This window comes from Squalius cephalus (genome assembly GCF_949319135.1).
Source record: "Squalius cephalus genome assembly, chromosome: 8".
Lineage (NCBI taxonomy): Eukaryota > Metazoa > Chordata > Actinopteri > Cypriniformes > Leuciscidae > Squalius > Squalius cephalus.
This window is the reverse complement of record NC_137129.1, coordinates 10,200,070-10,228,044: the sequence shown is the minus strand read 5'-3', so window position 1 is coordinate 10,228,044 and position 27,975 is coordinate 10,200,070. Positions and strand designations below refer to the sequence as shown.

Here is a 27,975-nt window from a genome sequence, read left to right as displayed (position 1 = left end):
AAACTGGTTTGTTGTTCTTGGTCTATGAGTCCAGACATTGATCTGAGGAAGAGATGTCTGTGTTAGAGCACAAAGTGACACAACAAAGGGAGAACTAGGAGACAAAGATGCGCTTAAGTTCATTTGGTATCTTCCTGCAAAAAAAAAATGGTCTAAAACCAGCCTAAGCTTGTTTGTTGGTCTTAGCTTGATTCCCAGCCTGGCTAAGATTTTATGCTGGTCATCTTTTAAAGGCTTTTGGGCATTTATTTCTCATTTGGTCAGGCTGGGAGTCTAGCTTAAAAGCAGGATAAAGCGATTTGTTCCAGAAACATTTTTTGTTATGCTGCTTGAAAGTCTCTTCACATCCTGATAGCAATCACTAATGTAGCCTATGTATATATATATATATATATATATATATATATATCGTCTGTGGAAGGCGTAGGACCATAAAATGTTCGTCCAATCACTGCATTCGAATGTCCTTCCTGCCTATCAGCATATATGTATTTCCATACCTCCTCACACAGACATATCACATGTCATCAGCGAATTTCAAGCTATGAGTTAGACAGATGTCAGTCGCCGAGCACCGCAACCGAAACAGCAGCCACCTTTTACAGTTCCTCCTGAACCTAAACAACGAGCTTATGCTGCGTTCACGCCATAGTTCTGTAATTTGGAAGAGAAAGAAACCTGTGACTCGGAGCAGTTTGTGACTCGAATTTATGCTTTTCAATGTGAACACTATCAATGCCAAAATGAATCTGCAGCATGTCAGGTGGTACAGGTCAGTGCTCTTTAAGCTGTTTATGTTCATTATTATTGTAATGTTATGTGCTTTGAGACATGAGATATTTTAACGCCTTCTCTTGTCCCGTGTGATGCTTTGCAAACTCCGCTGTGTGTGGTAATGTGTTTTGAAGAAGGATCAAAATGATCCATGTAATTTTTTAAATATAAATTTCTTTAAGCAACATCTAGTCTATATATCGTTAACATTTTCATTATAGTATAGTCTATAGTAGATGTTTACCATTCGTGATTTTGTCACATAACATTTCCATCTCGGGTTATTGGGCTACATTTATATTTTACGTTTATGCTGCATGTTATTTATTTAGTCCACGGGTTGAAGCAAAGCGACTTGAGATATAGAAGAGACTTGCTAGATATATTAAAGCTACACTGTGTAGGATTTTCTCCCATCTAGCGGTGAAATTGTATATGACTACCAACTGAATAGTACTTTCTAGCCCCTCCCATTCCGAGGGCGTTTTAACTCCTACGGTGGCCGTATTATTTCAAATCTGCTGGTAGTCGCGAGTAATCTCCAAGGGGGTAATCTTTCAGAAAAAACTGAAGATTCCCCGGGCGCTGCCATTGATTAGCAGACCATCACCTGCTGTTAGCATTCCATTGACTCCCATTCATTTTGGCGTCACTTTGACAGCGAATAACTTTACATCTGAGGTGTTTAATTTGTCAAGTCAAGTCAAGTCAAGTCAAGTTTATTTATATAGCGCTTTTCACAACGTAGGTTGTATCAAAGCAGCTTCACAGTATTAAATTAAAACAATACATCAATGTTTGTTTCTAGTGGAACGTCCACGTTTGGTAATGCTGATCAATAGTATCGTTGATTGATTAATTAAATTAAATATCCCCAAATATCCCCAACTGAGCAAGCCAAAGGCAGCAGTGGCAAGGAACCGAAAAACTCCATCAGGTGACCTAATGGAAAAAAAAAAAAACCTTGGGAGAACCCAGGCTCAGTCGGGGGCCAGTTCTCCTCTGGCGTCTATGAACTAGAGGTCGGATTTAACTGTAAGATTAAAAATATTATATGAATGCCTGGCTGAAGAGATGCGTCTTTAATCTAGTTTTAAACTGGGAGAGCGAGTCTGAGCAACGAACAGTATCCGGAAGACTATTCCAGAGTTTTGGAGCTAAATGTGAAAATGCTCTCCCTCCTTTGGTGGATCTGGATATCTAGTGAATCTTAAAGAGCGCGATGGATTATAGGGCGATAGAAGATCGGTTAAATAGACTGGAGCTAAGCCGTTTAGGGCTTTATAAGTCAGTAGCAATACCTTGTAATTAATACGTAACTTTATAGGTAACCAATGTAGTGATGATAAAATTGGTGTTATATGATCATATTTTCTTGATCTAGTTAGAACTCTAGCGGCTGCATTTTGGACTAACTGTAGCTTGTTTATTGAGGATGCAGGACAACCAGCTAATAAAGCATTACAGTAATCTAGTCTCGAGGTCATGAACGCATGAACTAACTTTTCTGCGTCAGAAACTGATAGCATGTTACGTAGCTTAGCAATGTTTCTAAGGTGGAAAAAGGCTGTTCTTGTAACATATGAAATATGATTTTCAAAAGACAGGTTGCAGTCTAATATAACACCCAGGTCTTTTACTGTAGAGGATAAAGTAACAGGACATCCTACTATGTTAAAGTTGTATCGTGAGAGGTTTTGTGGGTGGTTTTTTGAACCGATGATTAGTACCTCTGTCTTGTCTGGATTTAATAAAAGAAAATTGCGTGTCATCCAATCTTTTATATCTTTAAAGGACAAGTTCGGTATTTTACACTTAAAGCCCTGTTTACAGATCGTATCTGATTAAATAGAACGGGTAAGATTAAAATTTGGACACATGCTGCTGTTCCGAGAATTTTAGGTTTATTTCGCTTTCCCCCCCACCCCCACAATGGATGTCTATGTGCACTCGAACATTCATTCCTAAAACACATTAAACTTTCGTTTACAAAGACGTGAAACTCACCGAGTGGTCAGGGGTGTTCACTGGTATGTTCACTCAAAAATCGCTGAAAATGATGCATTCCAACAGGTGTTTTACCATTCGTTGTTGATTCCGTGAAATCGGTGCCTTTTGCGTCCCTTACAAATAATCAGTTCTAATGTTGCTTTAACAACAAATAAATGTGTCATTTAAAAAACTTAATGTTACTATAGATCATATGCATCAATATAAGACCAGGTAAAAGCCAATAAAATATAATTTTAAATAATTAAAATCACATATTATATGCTATGGGTAAGGATTTTGGCCTGTCCCTCACTATGGTTGTTCTTTTTCAACAGGACTTCTCATTTGTAAAATCTTGGTAAAATGAAACAATTTTCACAATTTTATATTGTCTCAAGTGTAATCTCATTGTTAAGCAATGATTTTGACATAAATAGATATATTTTCTTAGAAATATAAGTAATTTTATCACTGTCCCCTAATTTCATATCAGTCCTGTTACTAACACCAAAACCCCCCTATAAAATAATGGTACAAACCAGAAGTGACATAATTTCAAGGAAGTGACATCATTTAGAGCAAGTGGATTCCACAGTGTAAGCAAGGGTAATTTTCTCTCTTCTTAAATATTCTATTTTTCATGTTTTGTCAGGGTTGTTAGAGAGGGGTCGGCATACAACATCAGTCCTGTTACCATTTTTTAAAGTGTACATATAAACAATTATTTATTAATCCTGATATTACCTAAATCTAGAAGTAATAACCTTTCAGATTACATACCATGTGCCTTTCTGACATTGACCTGTTAGCTAGAAATTAACATATTAGCATTAAATCATCAGTCCTGTTACCATCAGTCCTGTTACTATACCAGAGCAATAGGGGGCATAGATTCTAGCCCAGCTGCATAACTAGGTCATAGACGGTGTATTTGATATTTACATTCAATTGCAATTTAAGGATTAGTACAACAACTCAGGGACATAGACATTTATAAAGGTTATTTTGTGTATTTTTAAGCTAAAACCAGCGACATATGAGTCAGCAGCATATGAGCATCAAGCACATGCTGCTTAGTACCATTGTTTGTTTCTGCATCGTTTTTTCATTTGTATACAATGCACCTTACTTTGTACTTTGTCTTATTTGCATAGAATTAACACCACTTAATTTGTTATACACTTTTACAGTTGTTAGTAACATGTCATTAACTGCAGCTGAGAAGCAACGGCGCTATCGCGCACGTAGAGACCAGGATCCAGAGAGGAGGGAAAGTTTTTATACATTTTATACGTCCAAAGTTGATTTAAATCAACCAAATGGTTTTAAGTCAGTTATTTATATCTTTTGCTGTATTGTGTCAGTAGGAAATATCAGTTTACATTTTCAAACATTCTTTTTGCCATTAACTGTAATAATCCAGTGAGATTTGTGTATGCACAAGGAGTCTGACAACAGCCGGTCTGATCTGATCTCACCATCATCGAGTCCGTCATGAAGAAACAGAAGAAACTGAGAGAGACTAAATCCAGAAGAATATCTCCGAGACGTTTGAAGAAACCTTCCTGCAAAGCTACAGTACTATGAAAAGTACTGCACTTGTGTTAAAATGCTGTAAAGTGAGAATGCTTTCAAAAATAAAACTTCTATTAACTAATTCAAATCAATATGGTGTAACAACCATTTGCATTTAAAACGGCTTTTGTCCAAGTACACTTGCGCATAGTTTTTCAGGTAGCTTTGCAGGAAGGTTTCTTCAAGCATCTCGGAGACATTCCCGCAGTTCTTCTGGATTTAGTCCATCTCAGTTTCTGTAATTCTAGATTACCTCCCATATGGAAGCAGATTGTCATGGCCTAATGTTCCATAGGTGACTAGTACGTAAATAAGTTCATAACTCTTGTCCATAATGCATGCAATTAACTGCAATGGCAAACAATAGGTGACTAAAGACCCTCTTGGTTATTGAGAGCTCAGTCCTGTTACTGTCATTAATTTGATATTTTAAAAGAAAAATGACATTTGACAGTCAAACAGATCTCACCATAGTAACATGTACTATACTGCATTTTGGACAAGACCCTTTTTAAAATAAATGTCTTGTCAAAGTATACATATTTCTTAATTGTAATGTGATGTCATCCCTGAAATAGGACATTTTTAGTAATCTGAATGGCAATTATGATATAAAACATTTTTTTTTTAAATATGACATAATCTGAATGAAAAGAGGGACCAAAATACTACTTAAATATGTGCAAACTGTTGCATATTTGTAATTGGAAGTATTATATATAGTATCACTTTAGTCAGTAACAGGACTGAGGAAAATATCAAAACATGAAATAAATAAACAGTCATAAAATAATAAATGGCATAGCTTGAGATGGCCCAACACAATTTCGTGTCACGTTAAGATGTCTTGAATTAATTGGTATTGAAAAAAATCAGTTTGAAACAATTATATTTTTCAAATTTTTAAAGTTGAAAAGGCACCGATTTCGTGGAATGACCAGTAAAACTGTGGATCTATTTTTCCAAACGTCTCACACCCGTAAATTCTTCCGTTGAGAGCTTGAATAATAGACACTCCAGCCCAGTTGGTGGCGATAATGCACCTTTGCCAATTGCAAGCAAACCACTGGCATTTCATTGAATACACAGAAGAAGCAGAAGAAGAAGTGGCGGAGTAATACCGTACCTCACACAGCTCTTTCAATACAAGTCAATGGAGTTGGACAAAAACTACGATAAAACCTGTTGGAATGCATCATTTTCAGCGATTTTTGAGTGAACATACCAGTGAACACCCCTGACCACTCGGTGAGTTTCACGTCTTTGTAAATGAAAGTTTAATGTGTTTTAGGAATGAATGTTCGAGTGCACATAGACATCCATTGTGGGGGTGGGGGGGGAAAGCGAAATAAACCTAAAATTCTCGGAACAGCAGCATGTGTCCAAATTTTAATCTTACCCGTTCTATTTCATCAGATACGATCTGTAAACAGGGCTTTAAGTGTAAAATACCGAACTTGTCCTTTAACACACTCTGTCAATTTGGATAATTTAGCGTTTTCATCTGGCCGTGATGAAATATAGATTTGAGTGTCATCAGCATAACAATGGAAACTAATTCCATGTTTCCTTATAATATTTCCAAGTGGCAGCATATATATTGAGAATAATAGAGGGCCTAACACAGATCCCTGCGGCACTCCATAGCTTACTGAAGTTATGATCGATTTTTCTCCATTTAAATAAACGAAATGGTAGCGGTCAGATAAATACGATCTAAACCAGCTTAATACTTGTCCTTGAACACCAGTATAATTTTGTAGTCGATCTAAGAGTATTGTGTGATCTATAGTATCGAACGCAGCACTAAGATCAAGTAAAACTAATATTGAGATACAGCCTTGGTCAGAAGCTAAAAGTAAATCATTTGTGATTTTAACGAGCGCAGTTTCAGTGCTATGGTGCGGCCTGAATCCAGACTGAAACTTTTCATAGATGTCATTTTCATGCAAGAAAGAGCCCAGTTGGGCGGACACAACTTTCTCTAGTATTTTAGACATAAAAGGTAGATCTGAAATTGGTCTATAATTTGCTAGATTATGTGGATCTAATTGTGGTTCCTTAATGAGAGGTTTTATAACTGCCAGTTTAAATGTTCTTGGAACATGACCTAAAGATAAAGATGAGTTAATAATATTGAGGAGAGGCTCTTCCACTACAGGTAACACTTCTTTCAGTAGTTTAGTTGGTATAGGATCTAATAAGCATGTTGTTGTTTTAGATGAAGTGATAAGTTTATTTAACTCTTTTTGTTCTATAGTTGTAAAGCACTGTAATTGTTCTTGCGGGGTGAAATGCATTTGTCCATTATTTATTTCTAAAGAAACACGAAAATGTATAAAAGGCTCCATTACCTTGTATCTTACTTTATGGCCCCGTAGAAGCAGTTTTTGTAAAAATAGGCTAACGATTGCGTCATAACCACGCGACTCTCTGTCGCACAGTAGAGAAATAACCGTATGGACAGGAGGAGAAGCTCACGGGCAATCGGGGGGACGTGGAGGCAAAATGACAAAATAATTAATCAGAATACTTAGCAAAAGTTTCTCCTGCTCCTAGCTCATGGACACCTCCTACTCACACTCTCTGTCTCTGCAAGTTTCGGAAGGGAATGATTCAGATTTCTCTTGGCACAGCTACTAGAAGACAGACAGGTTGCTCACGTCACATCTACGTCGTCAAGCTCAGTTTGAGTCTGCGCAGTACACTCGACCATCAGGAAGTGAGAGCTTCTAATTGACTTCACTTTTCTCCGGTGTATCCAATGGGATCGCTGTGTCCATTTCTTTTACTGTCTATGGTAATCTCCCCCTCGCATTCGCCACTGAGTGTAAAAACGCGAAAGGTGAAGCTTGAATTTCCAGGTATGTCCCTCTTTGGCTAATGTATTTTCAAGATTGATGCGCAACGTGGCTTCCGCCAGTCAAGCGACTCACTCGTATGTTAATTAGCTTTATGTTTTTTATGTATGTTTTAATTAGCTTTAATGTATTTACTTTGTATTGTGTGACTTGGCTATTAGTTAAAGCTTAAAAAGCAGCTTCGCAAACACTGCTCCCAAATCTCTGACAGAGATATCTATCAGTAGGCTACATGAAAATACCATATTACATTTTACATTTTTATTTTATGTTTATTTGTTCATGTTCATGCAGTCTTAATGGTATCTGTTATATTATGATAACATATGTCCATGTGGAGAAAATCATTAAAAATGGGTCAAAAACGACAGCAAATTCCCTTTAATGCCCGATTCTGTGGTCAATCGTGGCATTGGATTATAATGATGATTAACTCCCCAGGGCCATTCCCCATCCAATCTCCTACATTTTCCCTAATGAATTCCCACAGCTGCTGATAGAGACTAATTATTGTTATTAGTTCAAAGTCTGGCAATTACCTCACTATTACCTCATTGCCACAAAGGCCAATTCATTGGCTACCATCAGACGGGCCATAAGGCTATCGATTTCAGGCAGGATATTAAACATTAGGTGTATACAGCACCTGCTGCAGCCTATCTGATGAGAAGATGTTTTTTCCTGTGGAATATATTTGCTAAAACATTGGTCTGAATACATAAAGACACATCAGCAGTGAAGACCACATGATTAACTGAAGCGAGGCCTTGCTGAGGGAGGGGTGTTACGAACTTGTGTTGCGTCAGGCAGATCATACGAGTCCACAGCATTTTTATCCATCTGTCTGCACCAGGTTCAGCTCTCTAACTCATAATAAATCGGTCATAATCTTCCACCCATCATATCACAGCTGGTGCAACCTAATACTACAGGATGTAATGGTGCAAGTAGCACACACACACTGCCAAAAAACATACACAGAACCGCTAACATCTTGTTGTGACTAAAATAATGCTTTTATCCCTGCATTGTGCATTTTTACAGCCGCTCTAATTAGCCAAGCCTGGCAAATGTCATAACAGAGCAGCTGTCAAAAGTATCTAGCGAGCTCCGTTTTGTTTGGATTGGTGTGCATTGCTGACCTAAGGTTATTCTAAAAAAGCCGGTGCTCATTATTTCAGCATAAAATGCTTCAGACACAACAGGCATATCAAAAACCACAAATTTGCCTCGACTCTATGAGTCCTTATCAAGCCAGCGCACAATGAGCCAACTTTGCAGGAAGGAAGTAAAAGTGTTATGAATTTATTTTCCTGAGGGCATAAATGGTTTTCCATAAGCAGCCAAACTAGTTTCAACACCACCATCGATCTGCAGGCAGAATTCAGTTTCTGTGAGCTTTATTATCACACGTAATCGATTTGAAGCGCCTCTGAAGGCAAAGTATTTATAACATGTATATTCTCATTCGTTTAAATGAAAGAATCAGCAGCAGTTTTACATTTTGTCATTCTTTCATTGGAAAGTTTTGCGCTTGAAATGAAGATGCTATTCAAATGCATCCCGAATTGGTTTTCTTAGTCAGCTTCTAATTTTAAAAATCAAATGCTTATTTTATTGAAAGTCTGTTTAGCAGAAGATTTTCATTTGCTTATTTAAACAGTGTGTGAGTGCATTAATAAAGCGAGCCAGATGGCAGTAGTCCCTCCCCAGCACTTCTCTGAAGTAATAAAATGGAAACGATCTCTGATCAATCACTACACACGGGGTCGGCAACGATGGCCTCATTACCACGATGGCGCCTCAGAGGCCCAGTTGCTTGATAGCCCTCTAGTTTATCTGTGCCTGCAGTTTGGCAAGCCTTATGGGTAATTGGCACCAGCAGCAACAATCAACAGAGAGATCATTCATTTCTTCTCTTTTTAGTTTCAAAACCTCGCTGAGCTTAACAAGTGCTTGGATACTGACAAATTCTAGGCCGTTTTTAGACTTTCAGACTGAAAACTCCAGCATTACATAGGATGATGCACAAAATACTAACTTGCACAAAATTGTTTCTTATATATAAATGATTTAAGATTTGTTTTGACATTATGCTAGCATTAATGTTTTGAAGGTCTTCATCTTTTAGATTTTTTATGGGTATTAAGGATAACATAAAGCACTGCTGCCATCTAGGGTAATGCTGAGGAGGTACATGCCAGGATTACTAAAATATACTCTCAAAAATATAAAACAGTTCATTCTTTACACTGAACAAGGCACAGCTGAAGGACTATTATGTAATTAGTCTTTTGTCTATACAGCATTTGCAGGAGAAATACGCTGACAGTGAAACTGATGACTTTTTTTTTGTGCCACGTTGCACATGGGCACAAAAGTTCTGTGCATGTCCTCATAAAATTCTGCACTCCTCGTAATTTTAAGGTAGATTTTTACATTAGGTTTTAAATTCAAAAACCATTAAATAAAATAATTCGGTCAAAACAGAATGTGCTAGAGCAAACTGAGAGCAATATGTTCTCCATCAATAACAGTTACCATTATAGACAGCACAATGAAAGCTGAAATTATATCTGCAACCTTAATAATGTTCATTCAATATTGAAAATGTCTCTGATGATGCTATTTACTACATGATGTCTGTATTCGTATCAGCTGATGACATGACATTAAATGTTATTAGGTCATTTTTTCATTATTGTGACTAATAGGGTGAGCTCACGTAAATTGGGCCTCTTTTGACAATCATTACATCACAATGTAAAAAAGTGGCTCAATTTGCCTGAATGTACCTGGATTACAGTACATACACCATCTTTTAAAACTAAACAATAATAATGGCATTATATATTAATAGTATTGATATTCTCATACCATATTATCCAGAGAGCAACAGCACAGTGCCAGATCTCTGCAAATGAACAGACAGTTATGGAGGAGGCAGCTAATCTGTCACATTTCGTGTAGATTTAACAATGAGAGGTAGATTATTTTAAAGAGGCAGTCTAAACACTGATGTCAACACAATTTGTTCCAATAATGTTTATAGGTCAGACGCTGCAAAACATTACTAAACAGCACAGTGACACAAGAAGACAATGCACAAGATTGTGAATAAACCAGTATCATAGCAGGGAATTATGTCTTACTGTATAATATAATAATCAGATGGCAATTCTGGATAATGATGATAACCTTTATTTGTGTGTTCGATTCCAAACCAAGGATTATGTGTAACAAGAAAGGACAAATCTGGAGAAAAAGAGTGGCAGGTAATGTAGCTCAGTTAAGATATTGCAATGTTTAGATGTTTTGACTACAAATAAATGGACCTTTTCTTTCTTTGAATGACAGACATATCTGACATCTTCTTTTCCCTTTACACAAAAGATATGCATACACTAACGTTCAAAAGTTTGGAGCTGGTAAGAATTTTGTCTCTTATGTTCACCAAGGCTGCATTTATTTGATCAAAAATACAGTGAAAACAGTTATATTGTTAAATATTATTACAATTTCAAATAACTGTTTTCTATTTTAATATATTTTAAAATTCAATTTATTCCTGAGATGATTACTCCAGTCTTCAGTGCCACATGATCCTTCAGAAATCATTCTAATATGCTGTTTTGCTGCTCAAGAAACATTTCTTAATATTATCAGTATTTATCTTATTTAGCTGATTAATCTTTTTGTGAAAACCATCATCTATTCTTTGATGAATAGAAAGTAAAAAACTTTTCAATTTTAAATTGAATTTTTTATAAATGTCTCTACTGTCACCTTTGATCAATTTAATGCACCCTTGTTGAATAAAATAATTATTTTCTTTAAAATAAAACTTTTGAACAGTAGTGTATACATTATTGAATCCAGATAAGAAAAACTTTAAAGAAAATATACTTTAACTTTCTATAGATTTCTATATCAAATGTACAATACTATGGCTTCTTATCAATGTCGAACATTATATTACAGACTAATACTCCATCCATCGTATACGACCACATACATTAGACTACATAAAACAATAGTGTAGTTTGACTCGCACAACACCATCTACAGCAATAAACAAGAACACCATCACAGTCAATTGCTGTATTATACAGTGCAGTTCAAAACATACACTGTGTAAACACTATTTCAGTATATTTTTCCTTAGTCACTTTACATTTAAGAATAGCAGCACACTTTCATTTTTAACAGTAAGATAATGTCATTTGTTTTTCGACAAACTGTCTCTGGGAAGTGCATGCTTAGATGAAAATGACTGTGCTTCACAAGAGGCACAATTTCTTTATCATAATGCATAATAATGCATTTTTTCAAGAGTCATGTACAGAATAACTCCAAAAGAACAGCACTGGGTTGAATCTTTTTGGCTATATATGTTGTGTGTGGCCTTGCATCACTTGGAAAAAAGGCCAAGAGAATACTGAGATCTGGATCCATTGAGTGCACAAATGACTTAAAAAAAAAGAATGTCTGCCACTTGAACGTCACGTTCAAAATAAGAACATAATGTACCTCTATATATCATCCATGTCTTTGTTATTTTGCTGTATTTGTGCTTTTTTTATGAGGGTATTTCTGTGCAACCCCATAGGGCACATGGGCAGCGATGGCACCCATTTCTGTGGCACCTTCCACGTGGAACATCTGGTCATCGAAGTAGATGTGGGGTCGGATTTTCTCCAGCATGGGGCCTTTCGGTGCGCCGGCCAGGAAAAGAGCCTCGTCTATCTCTAGTCCCCAGGCACGGAGTGTCTTTAAGGCACGGATGCCTGAACTGGCTGCACTGCGGGCCGTCACGAGGTAGGTGCGGATGGGACAGTCCAGACGGTGGCCTTTAGCATAGAATTTCTTCTGAAGCTTCCCAAGCAATTCTAGGAAACCCTTCAGCGGCCCCTGTGAGGTGGACAGATTCATTACAGTATGTATTGTAGCACAAACTGAAGAACAAGGATGTTCAGTCCTGCTCTTGGAGCTTTATATAACATATTATATCTGCTAATTTAAAGGTCAAGTGTGTCATTTTGTACTGTACTAGTGGCAGCAAATGCAAAAAGTATCTATATCTATATCTATATATATATATATACACTGCTCAAAAAAATAAAGGGAACACTTTTTAATCAGAGAATAGCATCAAGTCAGTTAAACTCCTGGGATATTGATCTGGTCAGTTAAGTAACAGAGGGGGTTGGTAATCAGTTTCAGCTGCTTTAGTGTTAATGACATTAACAGCAGGTGCTCTAGATGGGCAACAGTGAGACAACCCCCAAAACAGGAATGGTTTTACAGGTGGAGGCCACTGACATTTTTTCCCTACTCATCTTTTTGGACTGTTTTTCACCAGTTTTGCATTTGGCTAGGGTCAGTGTCACTACTGGTAGCATGAGGCGATACCTGGACCCTACAGAGGTTGCGCAGGCAGTCCAGCTCCTTCAGGATGGCTCATCAATACGTGCCATTGCCAGAAGGTTTGCTGTGTCTCCCAGCACAGTCTCAAGAGCATGGAGGAGATTCCAGGAAGAAAGACAGCTACTCTAGGAGAGCTGGACAGGGCAGTAGAAGGTCCTTAACCCATCAGCAGGACCGGTATCTGCTCCTTTGTGCGAGGAGGAACATGATGAGCACTGCCAGAGCCCTACAAAATGACCTCCAGCAGGTCACTGGTGTGAATGTCTCTGACCAAACAATCAGAAACAGACTTCATGAGGGTGGCCTGAGGGCCCGAAGTCCTCGAGTGGGCCCTGTGCTCACTGCCCAGCACCAGGGAGCTCGATTGGCATTTCCCATTGAACACCAGAATTGGCAGGTCCGCCACTGGTGCCCTGTGGTTTTCACAAATGAGAGCAGGTTCACCCTTAGCACGTGACAGACAGGAAAGGGTCTGGAGAAGCCGTGGAGAATGTTATGCTGCCTGTAACATCGTTCAGCATGACCGGTTTGGTGGTGGGTCAGTGATGGTCTGGGGAGGCATATCCATGGAGGGACGCACAGACCTCTGCAGGCTAGACAATGGCACCCTGACTGCCATTAGGTATCGGGATGAAATCCTTGGATCCATTGTCAGACCCTATGCTGGTGCAGTGTGTCCTGGGTTCCTCCTGGTGCACAACAATGCCCGGCCTCATGTGGTGAGAGCATGCAGGCAGTTCCTGGAGGATGAAGGAATGATACCATTGAAGGGCCACCACGCTCACCTGACCTACGTCCAATAGAACACCTATGGGACATTGTGTTTCGGTCCATCTGACATCACCTGGTTGCACCTCAGACTGTCCAGGAGCTCAGTGATGCGCTGGTCCAGATCTGGGAGGAAATACCCCAGGACACCATCCGTCGGCTCATTAGGAGCATGCCCCGACGTTGTCAGGCATGCATACAAGCACGTGGGGGCCATACAAACTACTGAGTACCATTCTGAGTTGCTGCAATGAAATTTCAGCAAAATTGACAAGCCTGCTGCATCATTTTTTCACTTAGATTTCCGGGGTGTCTTTGAATTCAATCCTCTGTAGGTTGATCATTTTCATTTCCATCAAACGATGTGGCATCCTTTCGTTCATAACACATTACCCAGTCCATATTAGTATAGATATCCAGCATGATATTTTTCCCCATTGAGATCTGATGTGTTTTCAAAGTGTTCCTTTAATTTTTTTGAGCAGTGTATATATATATATATATATATATATATATATATATATATATATATATATATATATATATATAAATTACGGTAACATTTTGTTTATTCTCACTTTTAACTAGTTGCTTATTAGCATGCATATTACTAGGATATTGGCTGTTTATTAGTACTTATAAAGTACATATTAATGCCTTATTTTGCATGATATTCTACATCCCTTACTACCCCATACCTAAATTTAACAACTACCTAATCTAAACTTAACTAACTATTAATGAGCAGTAATTAGGGGTTTATTGAGGCCAAAGTTGTGGTTAGTTAATAGTGAGAATTGGACCCTAATCTAAAGTGTGACCAAAATGACACATCACCTCTAAACATGTATTTTGCATTTGCTCTGTAGCTTATTTCAGTTCAAATGGGTAACAGTGAAATTGCATACATGATCTAGCAATGTGTTTTCATTTTCCCTCTCATGCTCGAAGAACTTGTCCAGGCCGTGGGCTTTGAAAATACGCTCAGACTCATCGGAGAAGAGAACAGCGTCGCCATCAAATGCCACTTTCAGCTGGGTCTCGGATACTTCGATTTGTTTTTCTGACATAAACATGGTGGCTGCTGCAATCCCTGTAAGAAAGCGCAAAGACAAAAGTAAAGTTTACCAGCCTAGGGGAAAAGCAGTGTAATAAATGGCATTTCAAGCAAATGTTATTTAGGCCCCATTAAGGCTCAGCAAACCAAATAGGTCATTGGATTGTTAAACATTCAGTCGATATAGAGTCAGTGCTTTCCCCCATTTCAGTTTTATTTAGAGTATTTTATACATATTTATTTATGCAATTATTCATATGATAATGATGTGAATCTGTGATACTAAACAAAGCAACATATGGCGTTCATTTACTCACACTAGGCGATCTGATTCTGAACCTACTACTTGTGTGTGCGCTACTGTCATCATTACAACAACAAACATCTTCTATTACTACCTGGTTAGTACACTTTTTAATTTCATTTTTTAGTTCAGTATATTAAGGTTAAAGGGAACAATGGTGCACGGCCTCTGTACAAGGCAACCGTGCCTAGAGCGAGTTCACCGAAAGGATCTTTAAATGGCAAACTGCAAGAGCAATTCCTTTGGAGGCATTTTGACCACAAAGTAATTTGGCACTTTTCATAATTCAAAGTTATTGACAGGTTACCTCTCAAATCACTATCTAAATATACTACAATTCTAATGTCTGTAAAGCACACATGTTCAAGATTTCATATGGTTTTTCTTTGCTGTGACTAAATATTTGTACTTACACCAATTCTGCTTCACATAACTCACCATTTGTAAATCCAAATTGATTGAAACCTTTGTAAGCAACTACATTTTGTCATTCTAAATATTATATTATCATAATATCAATGGTCTCTCATAAGCATCTGTAAAGGTGAAATGTTTACTGCTTGTTACACATTAATGACACATTTCTCTTGATTTACTGAATGTAAAAAACAACAAGATGAAGAACTTGCTGCATGTGTTATCTCATTTACTAACCTTCAGAAAGGGCTTCCTGAACCTTTTCAGCATTGGCAGACAGGTACAAGTTTGTATGCCAAGCTTTCAGGTACCCAATGGGGCTGCTACCTCCTGTCATGACGAACCGCTCAATGAATAGATCTGGGGACAAGAGAATAATATGAATCAGCAATTAACATTTTCGTGAGAGCCTGTTATTATTACATTGATTTTTATGCATTTGGCAGTACATTGCATTCAAGCTATTGTTACACATTTTATCAGTTTTTATTATAGCCAGCACCTTAATGCCTTTTTTTTTTTTTACTATTCTTATTTAAAATACTATAGGTATGGATATTGATCAATAAATAGTAAATGTGGCTGATTTGTCACTCTACAATTTCTAGCGGTGTTAATGCAGTATTAAAAAGGGGGGGGGGGGGATATTTCAGTTATCAGTGCCATTGTATAAATGCTCTATTAGCAGTCAGCCATGAGTAATTTATTTTCTAAGATACAGTCTACATCCGAAATAGCATACTTTTCTAATATAGTAGGGAAATAACATAAGAATAAAAATAACAATAACAAAAAGTGTCTGAATTCACAGTATTCATAAAAGAGCAGGCAAAAAGTACCCGGATTACCTACTTCTTCTGGTGAGATTCTAAAGTGTGCATACAATGGACACTTTACTATCCCATGAGGCCACAAGAGAGGATTTGTGAATGGCAGTGAAGCGACTCAACTGACGCTGGTAGGTCACATGATCATGACAACATGGCGAATGTAGCACTTTCGGATTACATTCATACTACACACATCCATACCATATAGAACATACTTTTTAGCAGTCGTGAAGTAATTACTTATTAAAAATAAGTACCTACTCAAGAGAGTATGTGATTTCAGAGGCAGCCAAAGTGAGTATTATTCAGTTGGTCATGTGATCTCAAAATGGCCGCCCCCCTGAGGTGACCATTTCCATGTAAAACAGAAAGGCTTTTATATGACTTGAGTCTTCCTCTCACATGAGTGTACGTTGAAATACATTTATCTATTATCTTCATAATCTGTAAGTACTATTTACTATTATTTAATCAAATTATTTAATCAATGTATCACCGTTTTCAATTAGAAGGTTTCACCATTGAGACACCTCAGTTATGAACTGTTTAACAGATGGAAAGCTTGAGACTGGTGGGAAATGTTGGGGTAATGTGCCCCTTTTAGCCTTTGACACACTAGGGTATGAGTGCCTGCTCAGTAAGACATTAGCAGCAGGTTTCATTTACATGACATGTCAAGCCAAGTTTGCCCAGGAGTAAAGTAAGGTATCATCGTAAAATGAACCCTGATCAGGATCCTGATGCACATTGGTGGGATCTTGTATCATCCTGAAGGGGGTTATTTAGCAAAAATAATAATTTTACAATAACTGTACATTATCAAACTTAAATGGCTACTCACTGTTATTTTAAGTTATTTTATCATGTAAAAAGAAACTGCTGAGTGCAATGGAAGGCATGAAACCAAATGATAGCACCAAATAGGACCTAATATACAGTTTAGCCTCATTATACAAAAATATGCAACCAGCAAATGCTGTGACTGACTAATCAGAATCAAGTATTACTGAGAGCCATTAAATTACAATATATATGCAGACCAGAAATGGCCTAATGAACCTAAATGATATATATTTTAAAAAGGCCATCCCAGATAGCAAGGTGACATTGATACAATGTTGAGCTTTGATCCAATCCATCATTTTGGTTGAGATTGACATTTTAATGTTTAAAGTATGTTGGATCAGCATTGAAATGTTGACGAAAGCCGACAGCACACATGTGGGGGCAGTGATATTGAACTAGCTTGATTTTATTTGTTGTTGTTGACCACAAGATCATGAAAGTATAGGTGTGTTCAACTTGGAGCAAGTTGAATGAGTGTAGGATGAGTGTAATCTGGATGTACTAAATTGGCCATGCTGTCATTATCACGTGACCTACCACTGTCAGTTGTGTCGGCGTCACTGCCATTCACAAATCCTCTCCTGTGGCCTCATGGGATAGTACTCCATAGTATGCACCTCTCACCAGAAGAAGTAGGTCATCCGGGTACATTTTGCCTACACTTTTATAAGTACTGTGAATTCAGACATACTTCTTCAGTCACATTCTGTTTTTTGCCTACTATAGGGAAGTATACAATTTCGGAATTGATTGCAGCCAAACTCAGCTGGAAAGATTGGACACCCCTGCCATAGTGCTTCTATTTGTAAATGTTAATGGTAGAAACCTCTGATTTTGATAAAAGAAAAATATATTGGCCCGGACATTCTTATTTGTTGTATTCTTTTATATCATTTTTGCTTTCTTCCTTGCATTCATGGGTTTTGGAGCATTAGGCTCACATTTATCTCCTAACAAACATCTAACATTTTTTTGGGGTTCAGAGCACATAGTTCTGACTTCAAATGGCTCTCGAAACATCAGTCCATATCCGCATTTTTGTTGTTTTGTCTGAGGAAAGGCCAAAAGATGGAGAGATGTTTGTTTTTTCTTCAGTTAGCCACCGGAACGATCAAAACCAGTCCAGCTGAGGCGCTACAGGGAGCTGAGCAGGAAGTGGCTGGTTTGTGCTACAAAGGTTAGAGGTGTCACATGCATCTCTGTGGGAAGATATTATTGGCCAGCTGGAGATTTATCTTCTAAGAAAACATTTGCATTTACAGTTTTGTGTCTTCAGAATCATGTAGTTACTTTCCATCCCATACTTTCAACTTATTGATAGTACCAGTCTATACGTTTTACTGTTTTGTTATTGATTTGATTTTGATTTTACTGCCTTTTCTAATATGAATAATCATTTTCTGCTTTGTTAAAATGAGCATATTTTTCCGCCGGCATGTGCCTAACCATCAGACTTTACAGGTGTTCACCTGTGAAATCAGATCTTTTTTCCATTACTTTCTGAGAATCACTACTCTTTCTTTGAACAAAACCAACCAATATTTAAATCTCTTGATAGGAACAATACCAATCTTCTTAAATCTCTTAATTACCTTTGAATGCTCAGATGTGTGTCTAGACAACACTATAAATACAATATAGCTAGGTCTAAAAATCAGAGGATAGCCTGTATCATAGTTTTATATAGTCATATCACCCAGCCCCTAAACTTTTATGGTATAGCACTAAGGTACTAAGTTATGACATAACTGTATAACTTTCTGTAAAGCTGTTTTGAAATGATAATGCGTATAATTGTGGAAAACACTATGCAATTTTTTTTTTGACTTGACTTAATTAAAAGGTTTCAGCTTTTGCAACAGTTAATAACTGTCATACATAATCATAGTTGATTTTCCAAGGATGTTTACACTGCAAAAATAAATCTGTCCATTTTTTTTTTTCTTCTTCTTTTTAACAATGTGATCTGTTAAACAATAATGATCTGCCAGTGGGGTCAGAACAATAATCTTGTTTTCCCTTTAAATTAAGTTTATTTTTCTGACCCCATTGGCAGATGTTTTTTTTTATTTCTCATTTTATGCATTTTTCAGAAAACAAGACCTAATATTTTATGTCATCTTGCTTCTCAAGTAAATGTATCTTGATTTAAAAATGTTTAGATTTGTACTGAAAAACAAGACAAAAATATTTTTTTGCAGTGTACAACAGTGGACCTTTCTGAACATGTGCATGTTTATGGATAGCATGAATCCAGGTTATGGGAGGGTTAGTAATACACTTACTGTGGTGGTTGATGGTGTTGATGAGTCTGACGCCTACGTGGGCATGGTTGTACGTTACCAGCACAATGTCAAAAAGCTCCTCACTTTCTGGGTAGAGCTCCCGCAACCGGTTGTTTACGGTCTCCAGTGCCTGAAAAAACATGCCAAATAAGGTCTCTATCAAATGAAGAGGTGTAGAATCAATCAATTGCTATGTCGTTTTGTTTAAAATTATAACTTAATGCAGTATATTTGTATATCCTTGTGTATTACCTTAACAAACGGGAATGCTGGACCAGGAGCAAAAGGCTCATTCTCATGCTCCATCTGATACCTGAGGTACTCCTCTATTCCTTGCTCCTCAAACACCTTCTCCTCTTTCTCCGTGCGGAACATAACCCGCGATGACACTGCAATGGTGACTGCGTTCTCTGGTTTGGGCTGAATAGGGATGGTGAAAGTGCTGTGAGACATTCCATCACAAACACAAGGCAATTTTGAGCATATAACGTGCAAGTACCGGGTACCTTCTTCTGTTGGCAAAAAGCATGTCCATGTTTTTCATAAAAGTGGTCTATATGACTCTATATGATAGCTTTGTGTGACAAATAGACTGACATTTAAGCCAGTTTTCACTAATATCTCTCTAATATCTGTTAGTTTTCACTAAAAATTCAAATTTCACTTGTGAGTTGAATTGGCATTTCTTGCTTTAAATGCATATCGCAAATGGATATCAAAGTTATTTATACACTGTTATAGAACGTTATCATATTTTAAATGAGCTTTTATTTTTTAAATGTTTGAAATTTTAAAAGAATGTTTTTTATTATTGAAAAATGTATTATATCTTGAAATTCCTTTTATTTTTACATTTAAAATATTAATTTTAGTTTAAGTTTTAATCATTTTGTTATGTGGTTTAGTCATGTACAATTTTTAAATATTTCTATTTAGCTTTTTTACTCATTTCTAATTTTTGTTTTTTAAGTTTTTCATCTAATATTTAGATTTTGTTTTAATTATTTCAGATGTATTCAATAAAAAAACAATAACAACACTGTTGGATATAAGAACCAATGACATTTAGTATCATTGATTAAAAAACCAGGCGAGACATTGTAAAGTGATAGTTCACCCAAAAATGAAACTTCTGTCATCATTTACTCACCGTTTTGGGTGAACTATCCCTTTAATAAACCATATTTGAATAATCACATATAAAAGGAAATTTACAGAATAACAATGTCACATAGGTATCAATTTTTCTTCAGATGACTTACTGTAAAATATAGTTCACAATATAGACCACTGAAGCATTCTGCTAAACATCTTCTTTTGTGTTCCATGGAAGATCATAAATAATACTGATTTGAATCATTATAAGGGTGAGGAAATTATGACAGAATATGACAGAGTGCATAAAACAATTAAAAGAACAGTATGAAATGCAATAGTCATCTCTCCAAAGCAAGCAACCATGCGTCATTACAGATTATCTTGTTAAGTAAGAAGGCAAGAGTAGCGCGATTAATAAAGAGCACATTAGGATCTCCAGTTTCAGAGTAGGTCAGACAGGAGTGGAATAAATGAGATTACCGTGGCCATCACAGCTCTGATCCCCAATTTTGTTATTCAGTCAGTATTTAATGCTGTCACATAGATAGACCACTGAGAGTGATCCAGTGATCAAACTAAAATTCACTTCCAAGTACGTTTTCTATCCCTGTTCTGCAATTCAGTGGACACTGCTGGTAATGTATCAAATGGTGTAGTTGGTAATTTGATTCCAGCAGCAGAGCATAAAACATGTACAGTGTTTATGTATAGTCACATGGCCCACACATCAGCTGAATGCAGCTCAGTATGTCACGGGAAACCACCAGGAAGAGCAGGGCTAGTTAATTTTGGAAAGGGACTACAGTGTGACGCAGCCAGACCGCTGTGCGTGCCGTTCAGCATGCCCTCCCCCGAGCGACTACCTTCCGACCAGAGACATGTACTGCCTAGGGGGTTATGGGAAAAGGACATAAATTAATCAGTGATGAGTTAAAAGCCTCTTTCCCCAAAGAACCAGAGACCGACTTGCCATTCCAGATGAGCCATGTTGCCACTCTTGGTCATGCTGGGAGATCCTGACAGATTTGAGCAGGTCTGGGAAAACCTTTAATAAAAGGGGCTCCAGCGGTTGTGGAAATGAGACATTACCGGGAAATGAGAGTGGATAAGTGGCCACTGCATTACAAAGGCTGTATGGGCAGTTGGACCAGAATTCAACTATTAGGCACGCTGTTAGATGGAACATTTACTCTAAAAGCCCTTTACAGATCAGGAAAAAGTTAACATTGACCTGCTCTTTAGAATCTGTCGTAATTGCCTGGACTGTAGTGCCCACTTACCAGCTATATGTGCTGTTTTACCTATACATTAGTGTTTTCTGAACCAGACAGAAACATAAGGGCTAAAACACAGGGAAGAAAGATACACTTCTAGAACATGCAAACATTTACGATGTTTTAGAAACAACAACAACAAAAAAAATAGTTAAAATAGAATTATTAAGTTAGAATGTATTTATATGTGGGAAAAAGTCTGAAGTGTCCCAGTGACCAGTGGGACCGGGGCCCACTAGGGGCCTCAGCACATTTTCAAAGGGGCCAAAGAAGACTTAAAACGGGCGGAATCGCACGGACCAAAACAAAAACAGACATTTCGACACAGAACGCACATTTCAAAGTAAAATAACTGGCTGTTGCATTGTTTTTCCAGAGAAACGAGCGTGAACTTATGTTTCCTAAATATTTGCGGTAATTTTTATGCTTTATTACAGTCAAAAAATTACATACAGCACCTTTAAATACTGTAGTTTTATAATTATAGAAATATGTGATAATTTAATTTGTAATTTTAAAAAATATTAATATTGCCATTTTTCTGTCTCTCTTGTGTGGTCAGTCACATGCAAAAAATGTTGAATGAATTTCACATGCACATCAACTTAAAGGCATATATATGCCTTATATATCTCGTGCCTTCAGTTAAACATCACTATGGCAAGCACTAATATATCTACTAAAAAAGGATTTCAAATTATCAATAAGTTATGACAACATATGTTTTTACTGTACATATACACGATTCAACTCATTTTTTTATGTAAGTTGAAATGACTTAAACATCCAAGTTGATTCTACTTAAAAATGTAAAGCATCTTTAATGACTTTTCTTTGTACCAAGTAATGTCACTTAAAAACACTGTCAAATGTATTGAAGCACCATCAAACCATGAGCTCTTAAGAATGCATTAACAAATTTGTTTGTGTAAGTCCATATTGTGGGTCAAAAGGTCATGCGTTTAGTAGAGCCAAGCAGAACAGATTGTTAATGAAATGGCAGAGAGGAAAATCTGCATGACCCTTTGTAAATACTTACAAAAAATATGCCTCCCTCCACCTTCCTGGTCCGTCTCACAGGTCCCTTCATAAAATAACATTTCATATCAACCTCCATGTCACAGGTATACAGATTTGTCTGTTATGTAATGCATGTAACAATACATATATGTTCTGGTTGGGAAAGAATTGCCATGATTGGAAATGAATAGGAAAACACAGCTGGGACAAAATGCTAATATCATGAACCTTGTTGAGAACAGAACCATCCTATCATGATGACCATAAAACCAACGACAATATTGGTATACTTCTGATTCAATAAAAGACACTGTATTTCACTAAGAGTCATGGATAAGTGATATCCGAGTTGTGGCGCTTTGGAATGGATGTTCCTATAGAGGGTTTTACCATAGATATATATACATAGATGCCTCATTCGCAGCCATTTCAATGTGCCTTTATACATAAGCCGTCCACCGTATTGGAGCGGTCAGTGAACATTCAAGAGCAAGTTAACTGAGCATCTGCAACCGTTTTTAGACACATGTATGAATTTGCTACACTTAACACAATAAAACCAGACGAAGGCGTCAGCTGACACGACATTAAAAAGTACCATAGAAAAAGTAAAAACATTAAAAATACGATAGTAAAAATATGTAATATTGAGTTGATACACATAAAAACACAAAGCAACACATTCACACCTGTGAAAGGTTGTCCCATTTCTTCGTGAATTTAGATCTCAGCGTTTTCACAATCAGAAGCTGCGTAATGTTGTGGCATCATTGATTCTTACTGTGAGTGACGACACGCTGACCGGTGCAAGATGGCGGGTGCGCTGACTTGTCTGGAGCGATGGAAAGTGGAATCTACGTATACATATCTATGGTTTTAGCTCTTCTGTAGTGATGTTAGATAAACCATGTGCTTGGAAAAGCTCCTTGAATGCTTGCTCAGTAGTATGTGATGTTATTCATGGTTGGTTCAAACTCTTGATATAGACATACTTTAATTACACTGGCACAGATACAGTTACAGACAGACAGTACTGGGGGGTTGTTGAAGATTGAGAGTTACCAGTAGTTCGTCTCAGGAAACAATCTTCCGGTGAATAAACTAAATAAACGCTGTGTTTTCTTTCTCTGTTACCAGGCGGAAACAGAAACTCAACCTCTGATCCTTTGCACTGCATCCATTCTTTAAAAATATAAAGTGAGCAAAGAAAGACACCATCCCTCTTAAATCTCATAAAATAGGAGCACATGGAATTGTCCATTTTGATTTGGGAATTGGGCCTTGAGATTTTACATTAAAGACCAGTTGATGGCAAACCTACCAATCATTTGACAGATTTTTGATGAGAGATTTAGATTTTGGCCCTGGCTATGATATTGATGTACTGTACAGATGCTTTGCAGTTGTGTTTTGGGTCAGTGCCATGTTGAAATGTTAAACATTTTCACAATCTGTGCTAATTAGCTAAACAAGCTTTTTAATGCTTTTTAAATGTAATTTATTCCTGTGATGGTAAAGCTGAATTTTCCTTCAGAAATCATTCTAATATGCTGATTTAGCGCTGAAGAATCATATATTATTATCAATGTGCAGCTCAATATTTTTGTGAAAACTATGATACATTTTTTTTCAGGATTTGTTGTTAAATAGAAATTTCAAAAGAAAATAATTTATTTGAACTAATTTACTGTTGTATTTACTGTCATTTCGATCAGTTTTATACTTCCTTGCTAATTATAAGTTATAAGTATTAATTTCTTTAACAAAAAAAAGAAAAGCCTTCATGACCCCAAACATTTGAAAAGTAGGCTAGTGTCTGTTGCAATTCTGCAACATTTATTACTTACATTTTTTTACAATTTAAATAAATTAATATATTCATATATTAACTTTTACATGTGGCTGTTTAAGTGCCTGTTCCCATCATGACAACACTATAGTGTACATGCATTAAAATGAATTGTAATGTCTTCCTAATCAATAATGCCAGAAAATATTTTAAGGTAAAACTTTAAAACCACACACTGAGATATATTCACTCACTGGAGAAAAAGGTGTGACTAGCCCCGGGCTCCACTACTTGCACAGATAAAGTCGGGTTTTTAAATAAAATATTTCCGTCACTTGACTAATATGGGTTTATGCAATTCAAAGTTGCAAAATTGGGGGTGGTGACTTCCTGTACCCACTGCATAGGTAGACACTGCATGGGAACAATAACCATAAATCATTCTTGGGTCAGTCTGGGGCAACAAGTGCAAGTGTTGGAAATAGGAGAATACAAGAGGATAACAAAGAGGAGGCATTGCAGGTTATTAATAGGTCTGGAAAAGGCCAGTGCTGCTTATAATAAGTATAGAGCTAAAGGCAACGACAGAGAAGGGAATTATCCACATGGTGTTGACCAGCTGCCTATTGCACACACTGAAAGAACAGTTTTTATGTGTTAAGGAGACTGTGCCATCCAAAGTGTATTTGATAACACATCTAAAGTTCTCTAATATCCAAAAATAATGCACTAGGCCAGACAAACTCTCCTTTTATAAAGCTCTGCCCTTGCCAGGATTGTCACTAGTTTATTCACCACTACATATGACAGATGGCATTTCAATATCTTTACAGCAGTGTTCGCAGAGTCTAAATGATCTGCACCTGCTGCACCTCCAATGGCATTATCTCCTTACATTAGTACTGTTACCTAATAGTGCAATCACCCCCCCCCCCCTTCCCATGAAACCTGTTCTGCTTCTCTTTTATAAACACTGACACCACAACCAGACACCACAACATGAAAGGCTATGCTCCTCTTTACAGTTAAAATATGTTATTTTATAATTATATTTCATGTAATTATGCTATTCTGACAAACTACAGGTCTCTGTGGAGGGAAAAGTGACTGCAAATGTGGTATAAGACTAGCTTCACAGCGCCATTGAAACACGTGCACTACTCACTGTATGTAAACATTTCGCACACTAAATAGCTGTCAAAAGTGTGACCTCACCAGAAAAAGGTCAGAAGCCATAGGAAAATCACATCACAATGAATGTTAAGAGTTATACTATGCAAATGTCCAAATACAGTGTGAAACACTGATCACAAATGGGACACTTACTGATTTGGGCTTCTTTGTAGAAGCCATATTTTCATGGATATCCTTGCTGTCCTCCCAGGATGCTTTGCTCTCACCGTTTGAGGCTGGCGGACAAGTGTTGGGCATGGGGTCTTGCCCCTTCATGACCTGAACATGGTCAAGACTCATTCTCCCCAACGCTTCTCATTAACGAAACACTGATCCAGTGCTGTGTCACGCTGTGCTGTTCTCTCTGTTCACATGCACAGCCTCTGTGTGTGTTCCCAGCTTTAGGCAGGACAGTGCTGTTGGTATCCAATGGTATATCTCCTGCTTCAAGGTCTAATGGCAGTGCTGGCTTTGGTTCTGTGCGGCTATATCCTCTCTGCTCTGACGCTCTGCCTGCAATCTGCTGCTGTGACGCGCTATGTGTTGATATCTGGCCCCTTCTCTCTCTCACCCTCCCTCCTCTCATCCCTCACTCATGCACATACTGTCCCCCTCCCTTTCCCTCTATTGCATGCTATCATCTATCGGCATGTGCTCTCTCTCACTCTCTTAGTAAACTAAACTAAATATCATACATTCTAACTGGATCAGCAGCATCTTTCAGCCAATGAATAATGGGCTTCCCTGACAGCTGTCCTTCCTAGTCCTTGCCCATGTCATTGGCAGCCCTGACACACTACAGACAGATAGATAGATACCAACACAAACATGACTGTTCTTTCTCCCCTCTGTCCCCCTGATGGCATTGTAACCCAATAATCAGTTGCTAGGCAGCACTTCGGCCTCATGTAGAACCTTGCCAGAGATTGGCTGCTTAGTTGCAGCCCTTTCAATAGCCTTGGGGCAATGGGGGACAAACTGTCCACACTGTACATAGAGTGATAGCCTGCCCTCTTCTGGGTGAAAAGGAACTACATTCTCTTCGCTCATAGAGGATACCACACAGGGCATAAAATTAACACTGAAACACTCGCCAAGAGCCAAATGCAAGTAAAAATCGGCGTTGGCGGATATATGAAACGGTTTCAGTTGGCTGGTAACATTTTTATAAATTCTAACAATGCAATGTTGTGAGAACATGAACGTGAACAAATTAAAAAGTCGCTCGGAACGGTTGACGACCAGAACTGCGTCGTCACGAAAGTTTAAGCCTTGCCAATTTAAATAGTCAAGTGCAAGAAGACTCGAAAGGGTCGAAAGGGAAGACTGTCTTAAGTGAACGTAAATAGTTGAGAAAGAAAACACATGAGTACAGTATATCCAAACAAACAGCAAAAGACAAAGAGAAAATCACTTACTGCTCTTCTGAATAACTTTTTTTTTTTTTACTTTAATAAGGATAAATCTGTTTAAATACAGTGAAAACTATGCAGTGATTATTTTACATTTGATTACTTTATTAAAGTTATGTACCTAAACACTTAGGCTACTGTTAGACCTACCTGAAAAACATACCTGAAAATCAGGCTTATTTAATTTGATTCTTTGTTCTGTTGTATTTGTTTGTGCTATTACTGACTGTTTATTGGTCTTTAATAATGTTTTAAATTGAGGCTAGTAGTTTTAGCTATGGTATCGAAATTGGAATAGAGAATTGTGAATTTTCACTGGTATCTAAAATTTTGGTGTCATTAATGCCTGTTTTTGCAAAAACAGTTTCATGACTAGTAAAAAAAAATTATGGCCATTAAATTTTCTCATTGGTGTGGCAAAAAAAAATAGTTTTAGGCCCTGCCCATGATTCCACAACAGCAGTTCAAGACTAGTATGACATGCTGATAATCAGCATTTTGGAACAAGCGTGAATGTGATATTGCTTTTACAACAGTTCAATAACTGTCCTTAAAAATGGTCATTACTCTCAACATACCGATTCTGGTTTGTGAACAAGCAGACTGGCAGAGTAATAAGACAGTTAAAAAACGACTCATGCAGTTTTGCACTCTGAAACATGGTTCCGCCAAACAGAGAACAGGAACTAACTAACTGAACACCAATATCCCCCGGTTTCACAGGCAAGGCTTAAGCCTAGTCCCTGACTTAAAACGCATGTTTGAGCTGTTTTAACTGAAAGCAACTTTCAGTGATCATAAAATGTCAGTGCCATTGTTTTGTCTCAAGATGCACACCAGTGTTAAATGTTTTACCAAAACACCAAAATTAAATGTTTTAATCTGCATACATCAGCCTTATTTCTCCCCATAGAAACATGTGAGGAGGAATCTCGTGTTTTTATCTCTCAGTGGGGGCTTTAAAATAACATTAAATAGCTAAAAATGACACAAATGAAATCAACTACAACTGTAACTTTCACCCCGGTTTCACAGACAAGGTTTAAGACTAGTCCCATGCACGTTTGAGCTGA

General features: G+C 37.4%; 1 protein-coding gene across 5 annotated transcripts; it reads right to left on the bottom strand.

Moving 5' to 3' along the window:
• Window positions 1-10,238: 10,238 nt before the first annotated feature.
• nt5c1aa (5'-nucleotidase, cytosolic IAa) lies at window positions 10,239-26,020 on the bottom strand. Of its 5 annotated transcripts, none has more exons than XM_079878406.1 (7): window positions 25,644-26,020; window positions 22,548-22,592; window positions 19,389-19,578; window positions 19,137-19,266; window positions 15,413-15,535; window positions 14,306-14,490; window positions 10,239-12,113 (listed from the first exon to the last, which is right to left on the bottom strand). In XM_079878406.1, the coding sequence occupies exons 3-7, from the start codon at window positions 19,509-19,511 to the stop codon at window positions 11,757-11,759; spliced, it is 918 nt and encodes a 305-aa protein (XP_079734532.1). In that variant the 5' UTR covers window positions 19,512-19,578; window positions 22,548-22,592; window positions 25,644-26,020; the 3' UTR covers window positions 10,239-11,756. The 5 variants fall into 5 exon arrangements, with proteins under 5 accessions (XP_079734532.1, XP_079734529.1, XP_079734530.1 ...); XM_079878403.1 differs by having other exon boundaries at window positions 19,389-19,556; XM_079878404.1 differs by lacking the exon at window positions 22,548-22,592 and having other exon boundaries at window positions 19,389-19,556.
• Between the last annotated feature and the right edge of the window lie 1,955 nt (window positions 26,021-27,975).